The following is a 21,201-nucleotide window of genomic DNA, read 5'->3' as shown; positions in this document are numbered from 1 at the left end:
GGGTGGGGTGAGGGCAGGGCAGAGATGTCACCAAAGCCTGGAACTTTCACATTGACTTTCAGCTGCCTAGTTTGAGTTGAGATGATCTGGGCATATTTGCATAGTTTTGAGCTCCTCTGTGAGGTGGTGCCCTCCCTGGTGGCCAGCGATGGGGGAAGGCCCAGGACATTTGGAGAGTGGCCGGCAGTTCCACTTGTGTCCAGCTCAGTGTGAGTTGTGGGAGATGAGGCTGGAAATCAGGTGCTAGCAGGCCTTCAGTGCCAGGCAGAGGAGCCCGCTCCCTCCGAGATGATGTGGGGGGAAGGGGCCTAGGAGGTGGCGCTGCACAGACCCACCCTATGGCCAGCATGCCCCGGGAAGAGGCCACCTCCTGCCACCAAATGCTGAGGTCCCTACTGGAAGCAGCACAGAGGGGATAAAGAGAAAAGTGTGGCTTCAGAGGAGTGGGAGGGCACCTGGCTGTAATTGTTAAGATAGGGAGAGTGGATGAGATTTTGGTTCATTCATCCCTAAAATGGACCATTCACTCAGCCAGCTGGCAGCCTCTGCCTGTGCCTCCTAAGGCAAGCACCACATCAGTGCTGCTGAGAAGCAATTTGCCATGGGTCAAGATGTGGAGATTTCCAAACTGACAGATGGCGGAGGAGTCTTTGGAAAGGAAACAGGAGGCATTTTTCTTACCAAGACCTGTCTTTGGATAAAGCATACATGACAGGATAGGGTTCTCACTGAAAGATAATTTAAAGAACCTACCCAAGACGAAGAGAGAGAGAAATGTCCCATATAAGGGAAAGAGATTTCTCGCATCCCAATACTTTAAAACTTTGCTACCACACGTCTGCCTAACACAGAAAAGGTTTTGGCAAAGGCAAAGGAATTGGTTTTATGTCACAACGATAATGGTGGTGACACCCACTCTTCTGAGTCTCCCTCCCAGTCAGCTGCCTGCACAGAGACCCTCCACCACCAGGAAGGGCAGGTGGGCCCCCCAAGCCTGGTGTCTGCAGGAGAGTGTGATAGCCACACCCCCGGGCAAGGTTTGGCCTTGTCGAGCTCAGGATGAGGAATGACAGGGGGCCTCCCCAGAGTGTAACCACCAAGACACGGGTGAGTTAGGACAGGGATCCACACAGGCGATCTCCCCTGCCTAGGGCAGGGCAGTGGGTGGGCAGCCACTCCCAACATATGAAAAATAAGTATTTATTTTAACGGTGTGCAAGTCACATTTTTATTGCTAGCATTGTGGTTATTAATATTTAGCACAGTTCTCAACGGCGCCACTATTGGTATTTGGAGCCATTTAATTCTTTGTCATGGAGACTGTTCTGTATATTTTGGGTTGTTCCACAGCATCCTCAGGCTGCATCCACCAGATGCCAGTAAGAAACCACCCCCTCCCCAAGTTGTGACAACCAAAAATACCTCCAGGCATTACCAAATGTCTCTTGAGAAAACTCACTTTGTTTGAGAGGCACTAATGTATACCAAATGGGTTTTACCCAATCTTTCCACCATTGGGTTCAGTTCCCCACATCCCCATTATACTCCAGGCTCTGCCCACCTTCTGTCACAATGCACAAGGTCTCTGCCCCATCAGAGGCTGGGCCCCCACTCAGGCTCCGTGCCCCCACCTCACCCATTCAGAGACTTTTCTTCTGAAATTCTCCCTTCTCTCTCTTGTAGCATACAATTCTCCCTCTCTATCCGATCACTCCCACTAGCATACAAACACAACACCTTAAAAACATGACAACCCAATATCCTTGACCTTCTGTCTACCATCCCATTTCTCTTCTCTCTATCATGACAAAACCCTTCTAAAGAATGCCTCTTCACCTTCTCACCTCCCGTTCTCTGTCCAACCCATTCCAAAGATGGCTTCATTCCCCAGTGCTCTAACGAAACATTAGAGGTCCCAAATGACCTCTGTGTTGCCAAGCCCATGGTCAAATCTCACTCCTCATCCACCTGGAGCTCTCAGCCACACTGGGCACAAGTGACCCACACCCTCCTTGGCCCTTCTTCCTCAGCCCTACCCTCCTCACTGGCCCCTGTCCATCCTCTCGCCTTTAAACATTGGGGGTCCCAGAACTCCACCCTCAGATCTCTTTCCTCACTCCACACTCTCTCCCCAGGGATCTCATGTGATCCTGTGTTTGTAAGTATTACTTATGCATCAATAAATTTCAAGGTTGCACACCTAGCCTAGGCCACCCTCCTGAGCCCCAAACTCCCATATCCAACTGACCACCCCTCAGCACACCTCCCATGGTTAAAGACAGAACTCTGCATCTCAACTGAAATGTCTACCCTAACCCTCAGCCTTTCAGCAAATGGAACCAACACCCACACAGTTTTTCAGGCCAAAAACCCAGTATTCATCCTGGATTCCTCCCTTTCCCTCAATCTCTCCATCCAGTCAAGCCTGTTGGCCCCTCTTCCAGCAGGTGGCCCGCTCAGTCTGCCCCCAGCACCTGCTCTCAGAGCCATGCTCGGTCCAGAGCGCCATGCCTGGGTGGCAGCCTCCTCTATCACCCACCCCCCGACACCCAAACCAACAGAGTGCTATCCCAACACCCTCAGCCCCTCCCTCCTTCCTGACAGAACCTGTTTGCCCACCTCCCCCCACACCACCTGATGCCAGTCAGGGTGGCTTTTCCACAGTTGTTTAGGAGTGATGTGACACAGATCTGGCCAATGAACCTGAGGGGAAGTCGGCTGGGGGCCTCTTGGAGAAGCTTCTTTGCTTTATTAACTTAAAAAAATCACACAAGTGTCAATTTAGAAAAGGAGACTTTCTTTCTTATAAAGGATTACAGCCTGCAAGGTGACCATCCCGCAGACTGGGCAGCGCAGCCTGCAGCAAAGACCAGAGACAGGTGCTTGGAAGGAGAAGGGATTGTGGTCGGAGCTTTACGCAGAATGTGGTTGGCCAAGTAGACATATTCTACAGGTTACAGGAGGAGCTGTGGATATTTAGGAAGGTGGTCCTGGCGCATGGGTATTGAACAAACATGCATGTAACATATGACCCATTTTCACTTTGGAGTGGAAAATTAACATTTCACTCTATTACAATTAGGCCCTATAGGTGAAAAGGTCTTTTCGGGATGCAAAGGCACTCAAGTGTGCAGCCTGTGTGAAGCAGCCAGAATCAGTCCAGGGTCAGTGGTCCTCTTATCAGGAGAAAGTTACTGAAATCACTCTCTTGTCCGGTCGAAGCTGTAGTTGTGACTTGCAGAACAGGGGCTGGGGCAGTGAGTCGGCCTCCAGGGGAGCTGCAGTTGTTCCAGCATTGCTTATCTCAAGGCCAGTGCTTGTTTAGCTGCTGGAGGAAAGGAAAAGCCTCGTGGCAGGTAGAGCGCAGTTTATTCAGGCATAGGGGTGCGAGACTTAACCCTTGCCTGACATGGCGTTAGGTCCCATTTATAATTTGGTATTTTATTACCACAAAGAGTCTATTCTGTCACTTTTTTTTTTTTGAGACTGGGTCTCACTCTGCTGTTGCCCAGGTTGGAGTCCAGTGGCGCAATCTCAGCTCACTACAACCTCCGCCTCCTGGGCTCAAGCAATTCTCCCACCTCAGCCTCCTGAGTAGCTGGGACTACAGGCACACACCACCATGCCCAGCTAATTATTTGTATTTTTTGTAGAGATGGAGTTTCGCCATATTGCCCAGGCAGGCCTTGAACTCCTGAGCTCAAGTGATCTGCCTGCCTCAGCCTCCCAAAATGCTAGGATTACAGGTGCACGCCACCACATCCAGCTAATTTTTGTATTTTTAGTAGAGACGGAGTTTCACCATGTTGGCCAGGCTGGTCTCCAACTCCTGACCTCAATGATCCACCTGCCTCGGCCTCCCAAAGTGCTGGGATTCCCGGTGTGAGCACTGCGCCTGGCCTGTCACCCTCATGAGCTCTGTTTTAACATGAATGCTGGTCCATTGTTGTGTCTAAACTGCAAAATGGGGTGGATATAACAAGGCGTGTCCAACCTCTTTCCCATCATGGCTGGGAAGTCAGTTTTTAAGAGTTTTCTGGGGTCCTCTTGGCTAAGAGGGGGGTCCATCCATTTGGTGGATGTCTTAGGATTTTATTTTTAGTTTATAGTTCTTAAAACTCACATCCTCTCCACTGGATATGTACCTACGTGTGATGCCTCCACCTGTTTGTAGGCTTCCCAGTAACCCCAACAGGCATCAAGGCAGCGTGCTGAGGACTGCAGAAAAGAGAGAGCTTGAGGCTTTGGTGACATTCGGGAACCATGGAATTAACCTGCCCAGGAAACATGCAGTGGGGCCTTCTCGTGATGGAGATGCAATTTCCGAATTAGCCAGCCCCATTTGCAGTCAGGATTTTCTGTTAATGCAGCTGAAGACCATCTCAACCAATACACAGATGGTCTTTAAAGGTGTAAATCAGACCATTTTAGTCTCCTGCCTAGAATCCTACAACAGCTTCTTAGAAAATCAAACATAGACTCCTTACTAGACCACAGGCCCCGCCAACCCCTCCTCCCAACATCTCCAGCCTCCTTTCTTACCACTGCCCCCAGAGGCCTTCCTTACTCCATGTTTCCGCTTTCTGCTCGTGCCCACAGTGTCACCAGTTGGAGAGGGATGAGGCTCTTCCAAACCCCACTCCTGAACCCCTCTGCCAAAGTCCAAATCAGGCCATCAGGGGCCAGTGCCCCTGCCCTTCCAACAATTGGGCTCAGCTGAGCTCCCTGCCATGTTACTAAATATTCAGCAAACAAGCTGTAAGAGCTTCTCAGGTGAGCCCTGAAAACAGGATACCAGGAGTCTCCCATAGTGGGAAACAGAGTCTGATCACGGCTCCCCCTGGACCAGGAGGTAGAGGGCAGAGGTCCCTGGGAGCTGTGCTTAGAGAGGGGCCGGGAGGCTGTGAGCAATGTTTCCTTTACAAAAAAGAAGGCAGCAGGAGCTCCGTGGTCCCTGGGAGCAGCAGAGCTGATGGCTGGCACAGGAACCCCTCATCAGGAGTTCATCAGCACTGTGGCACACTCGGGAAATTGGAATCAAAAACAAATACACTGATGTAAACTGTTCAAAATGGTCTGCAGATGCCTGTTTACAAAACACAGCCATGACTGAATAGTCTCAGGAGACTGGATAATTAAACAGAAAACAAGTTATATTTATTCATGTTCTTTCAGGACCCAGTGGCTTCTCCCCTTCCTGTGTGTGAAGCACAGTCCCCCATTTGGAGAGGGCACAGCCTGTGCTGTGGGGTGGAAATGGTGAAGGGATGCAGTGGGGGAGGCTCTGTGTCTGCCTTCTGCTGCTCGAGCGGCCGGCCGGACACAGTCCAACCCCAGGAAACTTGGGATGACAGGGACCCAAATGATAAAGACATGCATCTATTCTGCTTCCTTGGAGAAGGGTTTTTAGTAACAAGAATGCCACAGTTTAGAAATCATCTTCAAATCTCATTCACCAGAGGAGGCCAAGAAAGCGATCCCAAATTACATTTCAAATCAAATGCCTTGGGAGGGTTAGGGGGTTATCATCAAGACAAAGATGGGACCTCAAGGTTGTGTGGGGTCCCTGGACCTCCCCTCCCAGCCTGCTTCACCACAGGAAATCACACCATATTATGCAAGAGGATCAAGTCAAGAACACGGGAGTCATTCTGACACCCTCTTTTCTCCCCACCCCATCCAAACTATTTCCCAGCCCTGTCCCTTCCTCTTCATCTCCACAGTCACCACCTGTCTCTCTCCTGAACTACTGCCTTGGCCTCCTAAATGGTCCCCCTGCATTTTTTCCCTCTCTCCCACCAGTCCGTTCGCACAACAGCCAGAGTGATCCTTTAGCATGCAAATCATGTCACATCGCTGATTGACATAAAATCCTTCTGATCATAAGCCAAGATCGCGCAGCTGCACTCCAGCCTGGGTAACAGAGCGAGACTCCTCCTCAAAAAAAAAAAAAAGAAAAAAATCCTTCTGATCACTTTTAATCTCCTTAAATTAAAGCCATCAGTCCTTACCTTGCTCTGCCCGCTCCAACTGGCTATTTCCTGCCTCTGACCGCATCTGTGCCACATGCCCTTGCCTTGTGCCCTGTGCTTCAGCTGCACTGGTCTATTTCAGCTCCCAGAGCACTCCAAGCCCCCACCCTGCCTCAAGACCTTTGTATGGGCTGTTTTCTCTAACTAGAATGTCCTTGCTCCCATTCTTGGCCTGGCTGGTTTCTTCTCATTTTAAAGATCTTCACTTAAATATTCTCTACTCAAAGAGGCTTCCCCCCACACCAGCACCCCACACACACACACATCTTAATAGCCCTCCCCTGCTACTCTCTTGGTATTCTCTCATCTTGTTCTTTCTATCCATAATGCTTATTGTACTGTGTAATTTGTTTGCATGTTCTCTGCCAGCCTACTCTGAGACACCCTCCTTCCCCCAGCCCTTGCTCCCTCAGTCCAGCAGTTTGGACGCTGTAGCAACAGATACAGATGTGGAGTGAAGGAGTGAGCTCCCTGTACAGAAGGTGTTCTGGGGATTGGAGCCAAAGTGGATCTACTCTTGTTAAAACATTCTCAGAAGGTTCCTGACCTGGATGACTTGGCCTCTCAAAAGTCTCTTTCCCATTTCCTTATGACTTCTTCAGTGGAAATACGTTAACTGGTATTTCTTTCCCTTCTGAGGGGGTGTGTTATGTAATTAACACCAGCTGCTATAGAAATCCCAAAATCTCAGTAGTGTAATACAGTAAAGGCTGGTTTCTCATCCTCATCAAGTCTGATGGGGTCAGGCAGCTCTCCCTAAACAGTGACTAGTCCATGTTCTTCACTCTCATCAAATGCATGACCACACAGCCTCCAAAGGCGGGGAGAGGAGAGCATGGATGATGACTGCGTTATCCTCCAGAGAAATAAAACCAACAGGAGATGTATATGTCTTCTATGGAACCAATAAAACATTGGCTTCTGTTGAAGCCAGTGTTTCAGTTTCAGTCTGAAAGCAGGAAAAAGACCAATGTCCCAGCTCAGCAGTGAGACAGGAGGGGTTCCCTCTTACCCAGGCTCATTTTTTCTATCCAGGTCTTCAACGGATTGGATGAGGCCCGCCCTCATTGGGGAGGGCGATCTGCTCTACTCAGTCTACTGATTCAAATGTCAATCTCATCCAGAAACACCCTCACAGACACACCCAGAATAATGCTCGAACAAATATCTGGGTGCCTTGTGGCCCAGTCAAGGTAACATATAAAACTAACCAAGACAATGACACAGAGGTTGTGTGGCCAGGTATGGTCACTTTCTATCACCTGCCATGTCAAACCCAATGACATGGCCCCATTCTGGCTCCAGGAGAGGCCAGGAAATAGTCATAATGAGTCCACAGGAATTGGAAGATGAGCTGGCATTTGGAAACACACAGCATGGCCCCCTCTTGCTAGTTAGGTAAAAACTGTTTGCTCTTCTCCACTGACTTGCTCAGGAGATTCTGGATCCAACCTTAGAGATCCGTATGAATTTTTGTAAATTCTGAGTAGCTCTGTATAATTACATAAGGTAATACATTCTTTTCCCCCTTAAGACACCGAAGTAATAGGCAGTTAAGATACTCTCCTTTTGCAAATATCTTGAGCAGAGGTATGCCCATCATCTTTGGGTGTAGACTCAGTAGGGTGGGAGAGACCCATAGAGTGGCCGAGCTGACCAAGGCTACCCCACACACAGGAACCAGCGGAGGTGGAAGAGCTGGTATGCAGCACTGTGACAGCCATGCCCCTGCTGACCAGGAGGCCCTGTGCTCTCCACCTCAGCAAGGATCCTTTGCTCCTTCTGATGGATGCCTCTCCTGCCTGCCACACTGTGGCACCCCATGACACCCAGGATGGTGATGTCACAGCCCCTGGGCACTGAGTTCTGCTCTAACTTCCTGTTCATCTGCACATAGCAGTCACATTGAGGTTTAGTTTTCTCAAAACCAAAAAGATGTATTGGCCAGAGGAGGCTAAATGGAACCCCAGAGCCCAGAGGGATGCCCAGGTAACCCTGCCCCTGTACAGGCCCCTCCTGCAAACAAGGAGGATACTACATCAGACGGATGTCTTGATAGCAGGACACAGGTCTGCCGGGCACACAGGGAGGGCTCTACCAAGAAAGAGGGCAACCAGGCTTTACAGGAGTCACAGGCCCTTAACCTGGGGTCTGTAGACAGGTTCAGGCCTCTGCTCTCCCTCCCCACTTAACACTTGTCTTCTCTGCTAAGCCATGAGCTCCAGGTTAGCAAGCACCGGGCCTGTTTTTCTCACCAGTATATTCCCACTGTACCCTGGCTCCTGGTACCAGCTCCATAAATAATTGTTGACTGAGCACTACCCTAATAGTTCACTTGCTTAAAACTGCTTATTAAGTCCCTTCTGCGTGGTAGGCATTGTATTAGGTGCTGGGGATACAACATAAATAAAACAGATATAGTCTCTGCCTTTATGCAGCTTACAAAGGTGTTTGTTCACACCAGAGAGCAGAACTTGATAACTAAACTGTAATAAAATTTGAAGCAACATCAAGCAACATAGGCCAGTTGAAAAAGTAAATTACCCACTGACCCGCAGGTAATTAACTAGTAATTTTATTGCCATCCCCAAAATGAAGCAAGCAAGAGGGAATGACAATGGCAGGAAGATTGAATCTGGTTACACATAAGGAAACAGGAGATTTGGGACTGATGCAAGTGCTCTCTTGTGTGGCTTTGGAGCAAGTCTGGCTAATACAGAGCCACCTGTGCAGGCTGGATGCACCCTGGTGCTCTAAACAGGAATGTCAAGATGAAAGGCTTTAAGACATCCTATCCCCAGCCTCCCATCCACAAACATTCAGGAGTTATTTGAAAGGATCCCAGAGTGACAATCTCTGGTAGAGGGAACAGAGGAGACAAAAAGCACACTATCCCTCCCACCGGCCTTGCCCGGCTCACTAGGATACGCCAAAGCAGCTTCACTCTGTAAACACCAGCCAAAGTCACAAGGTCCAGGAGATGTTGCCCTATTTGTTCAGAAGACACTGGGCATGCGCACTGCACCTTGGCTCCTCCCCTACTCACCAACTTCACAGTGTGACTCTGGTCACAGGGATGGGACCAGATCAATAGACTTTGTCACTCCAATGCCACAGCTTCTTTGGTGGCACCCAGGTCACCTGAGGGGTTTATTTCAGGAAAGCACATTAATTTAGAAGGAGAACAATGTGGGAAGAGGCCACAGTTACAGAGATGTGTCTAAGCGCCTGGCCTGTGCTCTCTCCAAATTGCCCTCATTCCCAAGCAGGCCCCTGAGCCTGAGTTTGCCCTCCGAGGCTCAGTCAAAAATATTGATGTGCAGGCAGGTTACTGAGCTTTTGACAGGGTTTTTTTCACCAACGGCATCATTTGAAAAATGGCAAATATCCAAGTAGGAATGTGTTCCATTAGTGTGTTTCTGACATAAGAAAACTAACACCAGCTTGACAAGAATTTGAGAAATTTAATTTCTATCGCTACAAAGCACCAGAATCGTGTTTGAGAGGGTGCTGATGGGTTTATGAGTGTCTCATCGAGTTCAAGTCAGTGTGAGAAATAGCGCCTGAGATTAAGGGAAAGCTGTAATAGGAACTAAAACCCAGTTCTCCAACAATTGAAATGTTATGGCCTCGTGCTTTCAGGAAGGGTGTTTGTTAGCCTGCTTATGGTAAGCCCATTAATTCCCTGTGACTGCCTCTTCTCTCGAAGCTCCAAGACTCAGGGAGAAAGGTGAGGACAGGTGTTTGTGGCATCTCGTGTCTGGAAAACCAAGGGTATGCTACTGCACTGGTTTGAAGGGCCTAGAGAGACAGGTCATGGCCTTGAGCCCACCTACTGTGTGCCACGCCTTGTGCTAGGCACCAGAGTGCCAAACAGCCCTGCCCAGAATCCCACTGTGGGACACGCAGCCTAGCTAGTGGTCCAGGAAGCTCTGTCTTGTGCCAACCAACCCACACTGACTTGGGCCATCACTGCAGTGTGACCCATGTCTTTTCATCCCAGGGGGATATCATGGGAAGGCCTGAGCTTTGAGAACACCCCAACTCCCTTGCCCTCCTCAGATTCCCTACTTGCAGAGCAGCTCTCCAATGCCAGTTCTCATAGCAGGGCGTCAGTCCCGCTGTGGGCACAGACTTCTGCCCAGCAATGCCAGACAAGCTCCCTGATGGGCTGCTCTGACCCCCAGCCCAGCCCTCTCTTTCCAAAGACACCAGCCTCTGTGTGTAGACACATTCTCACCCCAGACACAGCGTCTGGCCGAGCCCTCTCTCACTGACCCCCGATCACAATCTGAGTGCTGGGCATATCTCGTTTGGTCTTCCAGGGACCTTGGAAACCTTCCCACATAGTGGCTAATGAGCCCACAGATGGTCAGTCAACACGGGGGCATTGGAGCCACAGCCAGGAGCCAGAAGGACCTCTCGTTGCCCCCTAGAGGGCTGCATGTGGCATCTTCATCTTCCTCTCATGTGACCTGACTCCCCACCAGAGCAGAGACCAGGCCTGGGGCTTAGCTGGTCCACAGCCCTGCAGATGTGGCCGGCGCGGGTGAGGTTCAGGAGATGTGCGATCACTGAACACAGAAGGCCATCTCCACAAATTCCAGACCCTCGCCATCAGGATGTGAGGCTCAACAGGATGGTGGGGTTTGCTTAGTTGGGCCACATCTCCTCCCTGTGAAAGCTGCCCCCATCACTCTCCAGAGAAGGCACAGGGTGGAGGCAGGACTGCAGTAGCCTAAATCAGGTTTCAGTTCTGACGATTCTTACTGTCTTCACTGTAGGACTGCAGCTATCTGCCCTGATCACGCACGATGCCCAGGCTTCCCGATGCAGTTGTGATGTAGATGGAGGGAAGGGAGGGGGCCCTTTCTGCATCCCTGTGATGGTCATAGGGTGTCGATCTGCCCAATATACCCTTTCCATTAGACATTTTACCCCAGCCCAAACACCTAGTCCCTGCCCCTGGAGGTGGCCACACGGCCCAGGCCTGATGGGCCAATCAGTCCCACACCTGCACAATATTCAGTCCTCTTGCCTTCAGTGTTTGCTTCAGGGAAGAACACAGGAGCTGTATGTGGCCAATCAGAGCTCCCCCATGCTTTTTCCGGGCTCTCAGGCAAGATTTTGTCCCTTCCTCTGGGATCCCACATACAGAAACAATGTGAGTGTGGGGCCACCAATGGACATCTTGCAACCAAGTAGAGAATGCCACTGTCGAAGGCCCTGGATGCCTGCAACCTCTTCCACCTCCCTTAGATTTCCCATTGTGGGAACTAAACCACCTTTTTCCCCCTAAGCTATTAATAGTTGAGCATTTCTGAGTGTTTCTGTTACTAAGCCTGAAAAAGTTCTGATAAATTCACCAGGACAGTCTCTTTCAATCTTCTTCACCTAATATCTGTCCAAGTGTTTCTTTACATTAAAACTTCAGGGTCCCAGAAACATCCCATGAGGTCATCTTGGAGGTAGGGGCCAATAGTGTGAGGAGCTCAGAATGGATGAGTAGCAGGTGCCAAGCAGGCCCACACTGAGGTCTGAAGACACAAATGCCATGGGGAGCCAGCTGGCGCAGTGGTAAATAATGTTAGAGACACAGCAGGGTCAAGACCGGGGACTCTTCTGGATTCTATGTGGTGATCTGTGGGTAATAGGGAGCCATTGACAGCTGTTGAGCAGGGCTGAGATGTACCTTGTTCTGCCAGTGGCAACAAAAGACTTGCAGGCAGCAGGGGCAAACTGGAGAGGTGACCATGCAGGAGGCTATAGGGGGCCTGGGATAGGGCAGGGGAGTCCTCAAAGGGTGTCAGGAGGGAAGCCTCAGTGGGACTTGGCACCCATTGGTGCTGCCACTTGAGGCATCACTTTTACCATCATGGGTAAGTGGGCAAAGAACACGGGCAGATGACACTTAGGGGCAAGAAAAGATGCAGTGGGAGCACTTGCAAGACTCAGGGGGTCTCCGGGGACATGAACATAGAATAATCGGTTCCGAGTCAAAAGCGAGGGGGATCCAAGCCCTCATTGTATCCATGTCTAAACTGAGGCCCAGTGACAGGAAGGGAGCTGCCAAGGCCACTGAGCTTGTCAGCAGCAGAGCCAGGCCTGGGGGCCAAGTGGCCTGCCCTGCTCACTCGGGGCCCAGCACATGATGCTGTCTCATTTTTTACTCTCCCTGGAAGTCACCCTGGGAAGCCACTTAGTCCTACCCTTGCCACTTAGCAAGGAAGGAGGACCTGCCAGGGGGAGGCTTGTTGACCAGGAAGTAACTGGGAGTGAGGGTGGAAGGAGAGGGCTCAGTAGCCATAAATCCCTTCAGAATTGTGAAAGGAGCTGGGGAATATTGACACAAATTAAATCCAATAAAACATTCATTTAATTAAACTTTAAGTGATCCAAATATTTGCTGTTTGGTTAATATTCGTGTAGCTGACAGGAGCAGAATTACGATGGTTCTATCAGTATTCACACATTCTAATTCTGCATGAGTTTTTCCTGCGCAAAGTACACATCTTCTACATACAAATGACTAGGAATAACTCAGGGAGGATGCAGCAGCCAGTTATCCCAGCCAGCAGAGAACCGGAGGGACACAGAAGGCTTCCATCTCCCACTTGGATTTTTGTTTCCTATTAGCCCCATGTTTGAGGCTCCTGCAGACCTTTTTCTAGAGCCGCTTGGAATATGTGACTTTGGGGCCACATGGAGGAGGGGATCCTACCTTTCACATCAGTCCTATGTTCCAAATGAGGGGCCATGCTCCTAGCCTTGTGTCTAGAGCCCCAGGAAACCCCAGCCTACCAGACTGCCTCATCTCCCTGTCTCCCACCTGCATTCCCCCTCTCTACGTACCCAGAGCCCTTCTCATCTTGTAACACAGTGGTTCTCAGGCCACCACAGAACCCCTTGGGATGCTTGTTAAAATCTGGATGTCCACCCAGCCCACTTGTTGAAATCTGGATGTCCACCCAGCCCACTTGTTGAAATCTGGATGTCCACCCAGCCCACCAGAGCATCTGCATCAGTCTGAGGCAGAGGGGCAAGAATCTGTGTTTTAATTACCCACCCCCAGAGATATGATACAGGTGGCTGGGGATCTGCACCTGAGAAGCGGATCTCTAGGGCCCAGGGGAAGCCCTGCTGCTGCCTCCAAGAGCCCCTCCCCGACAGCCCAATTGGTCTTTTCCTTCTAGTCTGACCACGGATCAGACGTGCAGGGAAAATCTAGTTCCTTTTGTAACTAACCTGACTTTACAAGCCTCACCCCAATGGGAGAAAAACACAACTAAATGCTCAATCCATTGTAAAGATTAGCATGAGCTGACGATTTTAAGAGTCCACGTAAGTAGTGCTCTGTCTAAAAACTGCTCTGTGTCTCTAGCTTCCACCTCACGTCCCAGCTGCTCTCCCCGGCTGGCTTCTGAGTGTCCAGGGAAGCAGCGTGGTGGTGCACTGTGGCCTCACTTCCCACGGCAAGGGACTCTGAGTTGCCCTGTCTGAGGTCACTGGAAACTGAGCTCAGCCCTGGGTGTGCTCATGATCTGGGCTCACAGCCTGGTGGACTCGGGGGTCAGGATATTCCCCCAAGCAAGGCCTCCCACAGCCACCACTGGCCTCCACGCCCCTTGAGGCCAGGGGCACTTCCCTTTGGACCTTGGTCTGGCAGCCCAAGGCAGTTCTCAGGTCCAGATATGATGTTGCTGAACACCAGGGGTTCGGCCTAGGTCTGGTTGTTCACCTCACAGAAAGTCTATCACTGAGTGGATGGAATATTGCCAGGGAAGAAAGGCTTTAATCTCAGGGACATCAGCCTGGAAATGGGAGACCAGTTGCAAATCCATCGCTCTGACTAAAGTTCGGGGTTTAGATAGCAGGGAATTAGGGAGGGGTAAGACAGGAGATGGTCAACAGGCAGCAGGTGTGTCTCATTGTCCGGGTGCAGTGATCTAGGAGGCCTGGTGGTTGGTTTCCTGTTAAAAGAACTCAGATAAAACAAATTTAAGTTTCTCAAGCTTCAGTTATCTGGGAAAATTGGGCCTGTTTCCATACCAGGAGCCAAGGTGGTTCTGGCTCTCTGCCCAGACACATGCGGTTGCCCCAGGTGGCAGGAGCAGCGACACAAAGCCTCGTGGCCCAGGGGAGCCTCGTGGTCATCTGATGAGGAAAGGATGCCTCCTCTACTCTTGGGGAGAATGCTGAGGTCTGAGTCCTACGGACCCACAGAGTACGGTGGGAGCTAAACCATTTTAGCAAATTCTCATTCTCTCTCTTTCTCCTCTCCAAAGGCCGGGTCATGCTACGGAGTTAGTGCCTTCTCCCTCCTGCCCTGGGCAATAAGCCTCATGACTCGGAGGTGGGAGGGTAGTGAGCAGAACTTGATTTAAGGGGGAACTTGAAATGCATCACTTTAATGTTGGTAAAATATTATGCCAGTTGCGTCTGCATCCATCACTGGGTGCTTATCTTTCCTTGAGGGTTCCTTCACCGTTAGTCACATTTTTCCTGTGTGTGATTGTCCCCTCCCCACCAGCCTATTGGCTCTTTTACTTCTTTATTTCATTTTCTCCATTTCTCATCCATCCATCCAACAGCACTGATGAAGCACCTAGCATAGCTTGTTCATCTTTGTGAGCCCGGGGCAGGGCCACTCAGCATCTGTGGAGGAGGGAGGGCTTTGCTGCTCAGGGTCTGACCTCAGGTCCCTGCTTTCAATTCAGCTGCTCTGCTGTGCCTTGCACCTGCGGCTGTTTTCGCTCCCTCTTCCCCTCTCCCACACACACGGGCAAGAGGGTGTGAGCACAGATGTGCTGCCTGCGGGGCTGCTGCTGCCTGGTTGCAGCTCACAAGCGTCCCGCAGAATAGCAGAGCTCAGCTCCCAACTCTGCTTTGTCCCAGTTCAGGGGGATACATCTGTTGGGGTCCCCCAGGTCCCAATAGAATCATAAGCATGAATAGGGAATAGACAAAATAGTACCCACTGCACCCAGAGCCAGCCTGCCTCCCTCAGCTCATGCCACCTCTGGCAATAGCCCCAGCCTCCCTGAGTGCACAGATTTGGGGGAAGAGCAAAAGGGAGCCAGTCCCATCAGTGGGCTGCTGACTCTCCCCCAAAGCCTGATCCCATTTGGTCATTTGAGCAGCCTGAGTTTGATTAACTTTTTCATAAATCCTGAGAATTTCAAAAAGCTTGTGATTGCAGAGAACTATCTTAGATTCTTCCCATTTGCCTGAAGAATGATCAGTCCTAATGCCAGTTATCAAGTGCAAAATGGCAAGGATTAATAATTTCTGCAGCCTGAAGTATTCTTCAAAAAATTAAAAGCTACAGTGCATGGTCACAGGACAGAAATCCAAATCCAAGTTCAGCAAATCCTCAGACAGAAACAAACCTTCAAAGATCAGCCAGTTCATTCCTCAGATTTCAGACAGCACAACCTTTAAAACTGACCCCAGATGGAAAAGGAACTTGTTAGCTCACTCAGCAGACCTTGTCTGCCCTTAGCAAGGCCCAGACTCCAATAGGCCAGGGGAGCTGTGAGCAGGGTGCTGCACCCCTGCCCCCCGGTCTCTCTGTGTTGGGTCCCCTGGCCTTCGCAGCCCACATTCTTGGCTTGACACAGATCTATGGCCCAGATTGTCCCCGGCACATTAATTATGGTTTTTGACCTGTTTGGACTCACATAGCCTTTTGGGCATTTGACCTAAGTCTTGGCTCCTCGCCCAGCAAAAGTGTCTATCTCTACATTTAGTCAGCACATTGTAAACAATTTTCAGGGAGCCGTGAAGCCCTTCTGGGCCCCTTCTACCCAGGAAATTCATGGCTATTCACCTTGAGTTGAGACTCCACTCCCCGGGCCTGCACCTGACCGTGCCTCCTCCTTTCCCTCTGCAGAAGTGGTTCAGCTCAGCCTCGCCCCCGAGGACAGGGTCAGTGTGACCACAGTGACCGTGGGGCTGAGCACAGTGCTGACCTGTGCCGTCCGTGGAGACCTGAGACCACCAATCATCTGGAAGCGCAACGGGCTCACCCTGAACTTCCTGGACTTGGAAGACATCAATGTAAGTCACCTGGAAGTCACTCTGAGCTCAAGCGCACCTCCCTGGGAGAGTACACTGGGTAAGATGCCACAGGCAGTGGCAGGATGGGAGAGTTTTAGTTTAACATCCTGTGTTTGGTGCTTTTCTAGCCAGTTGTCAGCTTGGCAGTATCAGAAAATCCAAGTCCCACCACAGAAGAAAATAGATGAATGGTGGCCATGCTATGTCCGGCTAAGGAAGAGAAGAGGGATGCGATGGGTGGGACAGGAGGCCTCTGAATGGGGCTGCATTAGCAAAGGCCTGGAGGTGACCCTGAGAACAGACTGTGTGGGCCTGCTCACAGGGCTCAGAGAGATGGACCACAGGCCAGCAGATAGTGCAGCAGGCTCCACAGCTGAGAGAACAGTGGGCTGGGGGACCTTAGGAGGAGGTTCTGGGCCCTAGTGCTGGGTAGGCTGTAGACAGCTGTGTGCAGGGAAGGGGTGGTCCCTGTGGAGGGCAGAGGTGAGCCACTGGGCTGGGTTGGCTGGAAGACAAATGGCAGGTGCCAGATGAGAAGGTGGAGGGAAAGCAGGTCAGGCCAGAGGGGACCCACCTTGGGGACGTTCGTTGCTGGGTGAGGGGATGAGGGTATGATGAGTTAAGTGGTGCTGTGTGGAAGAAGAAAGCAACTGAGCTCATGCAGCCTAGTGTGGACATCAGGGGGTATGTCTGTGCTCTGAGGAACCAGGCAGCCTCCGTTGGGGTCCCAGCATCACTCACGTCAGCTTTGTCACTTTGAGCAATTTCTTAATCTGCCGATCCTCAATGAATTAATCTATAAGAAAAACATTAGCAATACTTCCCTTCTATTGGACTTAAAAAAGTGGCATAATTCAAGGATATTTATTGGTCCAGGTTTGGCACAAGACGTGATGTGGCTTCCCAGAAGTTCATGTGAGAAGACAGAGTGATGTCACCCACGTAGTGAGCTGCCAGGACAGCTGACGGGTCTTAGGTTACAGTAACAGGAATATAATTTTCAGGCAGAAGAGAGGGCAGCCTAGCCTTGTTGGCTCAGGACAAGACAGCTGGTCCACAGTGGGATGCTTGCCCAGAGAAGAAAGACCCGTGGGATGAATGGTCAGTTCCTGCTAACATCTCAAAGGTGGTGGGGTAGGGGCTGGGGCAAAGGGAGCTGACCTGGGCTGTGTGACCCCCTGAGTTGGACTAGCACAAGGTGCACCTCAAAAGGAGATCAATTTAGGACCCTTAGATGGAACCCCATTCCAGCCATCAAACCTGCCCCACCATGGAGAGAGCCGCCACAGGAGGCACTGGGCTCCTTATCCCAAGGGGCATGTGCAAGCTCAAGCAGGGACTGTGGTCAGCAATGCTGCTAGCCACAAGACCTAAATGCTGCTAAACCCAGTGACTTTGAAGGTCCCTTCCAACTCTGAGACTTGTGGGGAGAGAGACCCAGCATGAAATGCTGCAGGAACCACCAAAGTTAGTCCTCTCCTACTCTCTAGGCCCCTTCAGCTACATCCCGGGGGTCATGGGGGAAGCAGATGGAAAGAGGGGGCCACTCTGGAGGTTCTACCCTGGGCAGAGCTGCCAAGGAGTACCCTTCCCCTAGCCTTGTCACACTGGACAGGATTGTTTCCTTGTGATTTCCCGCCACGGTGAACATAGCCAGTATCCTCTACAGCTTTGAATGTCAATGCAGCACAATCCTGGTGGGTGCTTGCTGGACAGATGCTGGATGGGCAGAACACTTCATTTTCTGGGCCTGCGATGGCCAGGGCTTGTCTGAGAACTTAGCAAGAAAGAGCAGTGTCCTATCTGTAAAGACTGCACTGTGTTGGGGTGCATGTTTGTGAGTGTGATGTCCTCCACTCTACCTGCTCACAAGGTACAGTGCCAGCTTTTAAACATGTTTGGCCAGGAAAGATTGATCCATACTGGGACAGGTCCACCTGTGTCTGTGGGAGCATTTCATGTGGATTACTTGGCGCTCCACTGAAAGACATCAGCAATAAAAGTAGAGGCAAAACTCCACTTAATGTACTTGCCATCGGTTAATTAAATTACTTGGAGTGGTTCTCCCCTCCCTCAAACATGCCTCCAGCACCAACTCAATTGCATTTCTACTTTTCACAATAAGGTTAGCAATTTGGGTAATTGTGGGTGCAACCAGAGATGAATAGCCCCTCGTTACCTCCCAGGAAACACTTGCTGCTCATGGTTGAGTCAGTAGCCTGCAAATAGGCAGGGCCCAGGGCTTCTCAGAACCCCCTACACAAGGGAGCAGGGCAGCACCAGCCCCACAGGGGTCCAAGCCCGATGTGTACAAACACACAAAACGCACGCACACCTCCCCTACCTGAGGGAAGGAGGTGGCACAGCTTGCTAGTGAAGGGCATGAGCCTGGGGTCTGCCACTTACTAGCTAGAACCATGGAAAGTTACTAGTCTAGTAACCTTGACTGCTCTAAGCTCCAGTTTCCCCTTCTGTGAAATGGGGATAAATAATGGTACCAGCCTCATAGGGTTCCAATAAGGACTAAATGACAATATGCATGTAAGGCTCTTCACGTATGGTGTTCTATAAATGCTAACTATTATCACTGTCATCATTTTTACTATTGTTGCTATCATTAATATTATTATTATATTATTATTCCTGCTGCTGCTAAATAACATCCTCAGCATCTTGCAGCCTGAGTCCCCACCAAGCAGCCAGCAACAGCCGGGTGAGGCTCCCTGGTCAGGCAGATAGGACCTTGGCATGCCCCTGCTGCTCGCAGTGGGGACAGAGGTCTCACTGTCCACATCAGCCTTGATTCACCCAGGGAGAGAGGCACTGCCCCTCCGCCTCCAGCAAATCCAGAGCAGTTTTGGGTGAGCTGTTGGACCTCTCTGAGCCTGTGGAGAAAAAGCATGATGTCCTCCTTACGTGGGCGTTTTCAGGCTGAAGTGTGTCAAGGACTCAGCTCAGTGCCTGGCACGCAAGAGGTGCTCATAAGCAGTATCCCCACTCGGGACAGTGCGGAAAGCAACCCTTGGAAGAATTCAGGCTGAAGGGGGCTAGAGCCAGGTCATCGAGATTCACTTGCATTTTTGAAGCAAGAATTAGGAAAGAACAGCCCAGGAGTGCAACACTGATGCAGCAAAGATTCTGGGGTTGATGAAGCTCCCAGAGTCCCTTGGCCTGAGGTGTCTCAGCGGCCATGTTCACCCCATGGCAGTGGGAGATGAAATACGATCACCGGCATTGTAATCAGTGGTGACCCCCAAACACGGCTGTACGGGGGGAAGCTGATCGGCCTTCAAAACCCAAGGTGGGGAGATCACAGAGCACAAAGGAGCATGGGCCTCCTTTCTTTGTCATTTGTATGAGACATCTTGATTGGCAACAAAATATTAATCACTTTTTCACTACTCTCTTAATGAGAAGCTTTCGTGAGCAACAAAATATTAATTTGCCTTGTCTTATCTGTTAAGAATTCTGTTAATGAATTCAGTCACAGAGCTATTACAGAATGCCATTCTAATGACACGTGTAATTAAACTTTTCTGACTTGCAAACATCGAGCATGCCCTGAGCATCAGAATAATATTTGATCAGAAAGTAAATGTACCTCTCTCGCCTGCAGCCAAGTAAGAAGGAGCCACTCAGATTCTGCAGCGAGCAGTGTTGCTCTCAGAAGCACTTATGAGTCACCCAATCATGTGTGGCCCATCCAGGTGGCGTACATGGGGAGTCATCATTTGGGCTGACTCACTTGCTAAGTGCCTGAGAGTCACAAGCTCCGTACCAGAGTAGAGAACAAAGACACTGTCCACAGCCTCCAGGGAGGCGAAGTATCCACTAATAACTGTTCTGGGGGCCAGAGAAAGGAGCCCTTCTGACTGGGGCTTCAGGAGACAGGAATAAGTGAGTGAGAAAGAAGTGTATAGGGACAGACTGGGGCTAGAACATAAAGATCCTTGAATATTAACATTAAGAGTCTTAGCAATTGCCCTGTGGGCAGTAGGGAAGCGCAGATGTTTGATGGGGGAGTGACAGGGTCAGATATGTGTGCTGCAAGAGTCTGGAGCGCCTTTTCTAGCCTAAGATTAAACATGCATCCAAGAGGGAGTTCAAATAACAGAAGGCCCAGAAGTGAGGGGAGCCTTCTTGATGTTTTCTGAGTCTTCCTCCTCTCTAACTTCCCCAGTGGCACATCTGGAGTGCAGCAATGCCCCAGGGTCCCCCTGGCTTCCACCCAAGGCTCCCCTGATGGGGCAGTGGTTCAGTTCATGATGTCTTCACTTTGCCTTTTTTTTTTTTTTTTTTTAGGCAGTAGGGTCTCTCTCTGTCACCCAGACTGGAGCACAGTGGCATGATCTTGGCTCACTGCAGCCTCGACCTCCAGAGCTCAAGTGATCCTCCCACCTCAGCCTCCAGAGTATCTGGGACCACAGGCATGCACCACCATGCCTGGCTAATTTTTTTTATTTTTTTGTGAAGAGGGGTGTTGCTATGTTGCCCAGGCTGACCTCAAACTCCTGAGCTCAAGTGATCCTCCTGCCTCGACCTCCCAAAGTGCTAGGACTACAGGTGTGAGCCACCGTACCTGGCCTTTGCCTTCTTAAGGTTGTCAGGAAGTTCAGCCTGGGCCTGGACCTGGTATGTCTCCTAAGGACACCTGAGCCACTGCCTTGCAGGAGGCTTCAGCCTTACCCAGCCCAGCTTGCAGGAGGGAAAACAAATCCACCACTGAGCAGAGGCTAGAATTATGGACGAATGGTGTAAGGCCCCCAAAGACAGGTGCTCCCCAGCAGATCAGCAGCCCAGGGCACATGCTGCAGCCCCTCCTGGCCGTGGGTCTCTGGATTATGATGCCGCCTTCTGTTTGTTTGATGAGAAATCAATAGTGTCTGCTCGCGCTCATGTTCCCCAGAGCTAACAAAGTGCAGCCTGTAATTTGTTTACTTCCTGGCCGACTGTGGGTTTCGTTACTGAAGCAGCTGTGTGTCTGGATGTGCTTCTGACCTGGCCCTGTGCCCCCGCTCACCTCAGTCCTTGAGGAGGCACAGCCCACTGCCCCCACCTCAGAAGCTAAGCAGAGGCGTGGCCACCAGCAGCACCCTGTGCTCTGCACGAC

The 21,201-nt window shown here is 50.7% G+C and overlaps 1 protein-coding gene and 1 long non-coding RNA gene across 3 annotated transcripts in view; one reads left to right on the top strand and one right to left on the bottom strand.

The window, feature by feature from the left end:
- LOC129059707 (uncharacterized) overlaps positions 1-21,201 on the bottom strand; it is a 162,408-nt gene that overhangs the window by 14,310 nt on the left and 126,897 nt on the right. The gene's annotated exons all lie outside the window — the stretch shown is intronic.
- FSTL4 (follistatin like 4) overlaps positions 1-21,201 on the top strand; it is a 413,592-nt gene that overhangs the window by 340,994 nt on the left and 51,397 nt on the right. For both annotated transcript variants that reach the window (XM_054556514.2, XM_024247171.3), the window contains exon 7: positions 15,925-16,091. In XM_054556514.2, coding sequence (XP_054412489.2) covers positions 15,925-16,091 — 167 coding nt within the window. The remainder of the gene's footprint in view (positions 1-15,924; positions 16,092-21,201) is intronic.

The sequence above is a fragment of the Pongo abelii genome, chromosome 4 (assembly GCF_028885655.2).
Source record: "Pongo abelii isolate AG06213 chromosome 4, NHGRI_mPonAbe1-v2.0_pri, whole genome shotgun sequence".
Classification (NCBI taxonomy): domain Eukaryota; kingdom Metazoa; phylum Chordata; class Mammalia; order Primates; family Hominidae; genus Pongo; species Pongo abelii.
The sequence above is the reverse complement of the archived record's forward strand: the minus strand, read 5'-3'. Positions and strand labels throughout refer to the sequence as shown.